The 2,238-nt window shown below is 35.5% G+C and overlaps 1 protein-coding gene across 6 annotated transcripts in view; it reads right to left on the bottom strand.

Annotated features, from left to right (window-relative positions):
- LOC106787280 (heterogeneous nuclear ribonucleoprotein C-like) overlaps positions 1 to 2,238 on the bottom strand; it is a 276,054-nt gene that overhangs the window by 77,317 nt on the left and 196,499 nt on the right. The window contains exon 1 of one of the 6 annotated variants that reach the window (XM_014749495.1): positions 628 to 791. The exons of 4 other annotated variants lie outside the window; for them this stretch is intronic. In XM_014749495.1, coding sequence (XP_014604981.1) covers positions 628 to 738 — 111 coding nt within the window. In that variant the 5' untranslated portion in view covers positions 739 to 791. Of the gene's footprint in view, positions 1 to 627; positions 792 to 2,238 lie in introns of those variants that run through there. One more of the 6 variants, XM_014749500.1, reaches the window with a different exon arrangement.

Genomic DNA, 2,238 nt, shown 5'->3' with positions numbered 1-2,238 from the left:
TAAATTGTTCATTAGATTTATTAACCGTCTATAATTCCCTTTCAGACTTATATATTAATAACATATTTTTCGACAAGAATATTGATAATTAAATATAAATAATATTAAAAATGAATACATATTATAGTTGTTGTTCGTTTCCGTATACAACAACAACAAAAAAGGAAGAAAACAGGTTAACAAAGGTTTTTTCGACGAATAGAAATATAGAAAGAAGATGATAGAAATGATGAACGTGTCATTAATCAATGAAATAAACTTCAATCAAATATAGTTACCGCGGGATAGGGGATAAGGGGTGGTAGGGGGTAGAGTAAGGGGGAATTGTGAAACAACAAATATTTGACGGGGCATCTGTTCTTGATCTATCTGTCGAATCGTTACCATATAACACAATATAACGCACACGAGATACACGTATTATTCTGGTTAAGGGTAAACGTGTGTCGATATCATCAAACGCAGTATCGGAGAGGAACACGTGTATAATATACACATGTGTATACATTGTTATGAATGTGTGTATGTGTGGTGTTTAATACGTGCAAGGAAGAAGAATACGCGTGTACGGTTGGGTTAATCGAGCTTTAGAAAGCACAACCACCTATCTTCGTTTAAACGTCCAACCTTGTTCAAAGGGTTAGACTTTGTTGGAGCCTTTCGCGTCCTTTTCCTTTTTTCTTTGATCCTCGCCAAGGTCGTTGTTTGGCCGTCCTTCATGCACTGCACCATAATCATTTCGAAATCACTATCAAAAATGTTCTTTCCTTTCTATTTCTTTTTTTTTTTTTTAATTTCACACGACGAATAATTATTTAATTAATTAATTACAATTTTATGAAGAAATATATATATATATAAATATATATGTGTGTGTGTGTGTGTGTATTGTTATACGTGTAGATAGAATCGAAATAGAAAACACAAGTCTCGACGCATTGAATGTGAAACCTCGACTGACTACGATGCAAACATAGATATGAGAGAGACCTACGTAGAATTTCGCGAAAGCAAAGTTTTCGGCCCCCGCACGAAACGGTCGGCAACGGCGGCGGCACGCGCGTTTCACATTCGATAATTAAATTAACATGACCATGGAATAAACGTGTGTGCAAATATGTACGACAGTCTTGCCAGGAAAACACAACTACCAGCCCGTACTACTAGATTTTCATTTTCATTTGAATATTATTTATTTACCCTTTTTCTTTTTATCTTTACCTTTTAATTCTGTTTTTTTTTCTTCTTGTTTTATTTTTTATTTTTCTTTTTAACGCGAGCAACCACCGTGACGATAATTATTTTATCCGTTGTCGTCGTCTCGAAAGAAAATAATTACACGACAATTTTCAAATGTCATTTATATATATATAAATAATAATAATAATCGGAATAATTTTTAAAAATGTAAAACAAACAAAAATAATATAATTAATGATAAACTCAAAATTATGTTAAAACAATAAAAGGGTAATATTCTACCAGACTGCACCTGTGCGCAGTTGTCTAATTAAAAACAAAACAAGAGAAAAATCTTTTTTGAAAGGACGTTAAAGGGATCAGGATAAAGGCTGAGGGTTTGAGGGGGTTGGAAGGAGGGGGAGAGGGGGAGGGGATAAACGTAGAAACAATTGGAAAACAATTTAGCGGGGAATTAGACAACTTAATGGAGAATCATTCTAAATAGGGTAAAAACACATTTCAGTTGGTACGTCGTATTCATTAACGGACTCGTTTAAACAAATTCATGCTTGTCGTTCGCGCCAGTCGAGAAACGTTGTAAATTGCAGGATCATGGAATGCAACAGAGGGATGTAAAACAGGTTTTGGGGGGGAAAGGATTGAAAAAGGAGATAAAAGCATTTCTCCGGTCTTCCATCTCTCTCTCTCTCTCTCTCTCTCTCTCTCTCTCTTTCTTTTCTATGTTTTACTGGTGATACTACGAGTCCTTGGAGTTTGGAAAAAGAGACAACGATGATGACGAGGAGAAAGATGTCCTTGTAAATACGATGCATTAAGCAACACGCTGAATAAATTACTGCCAACCCAAAATGAGAGAGCGAGAGAATGAGAAGAAAAAGATAGAGAGAGAGAGAGAGAGAGAGAGAGAGAGAGAGAGAGAGAGAGAGAGAGAGAGAGAGAGACTAATGCAAATATACGAAACGTTTTGTGGCACAGCTGCGAATTCATTATATTCTCTGTGGGCTCTTTTACTAGCATCAGATTAGTGGCATTTCG

Source organism: Polistes canadensis, unplaced genomic scaffold (assembly GCF_001313835.1).
Source record: "Polistes canadensis isolate GaletaPanama2010 unplaced genomic scaffold, ASM131383v1 scaffold_97, whole genome shotgun sequence".
In the NCBI taxonomy this organism is placed as follows: Eukaryota; Metazoa; Arthropoda; class Insecta; order Hymenoptera; family Vespidae; genus Polistes; species Polistes canadensis.
This window is presented reverse-complemented; position numbering and strand designations above follow the sequence as displayed.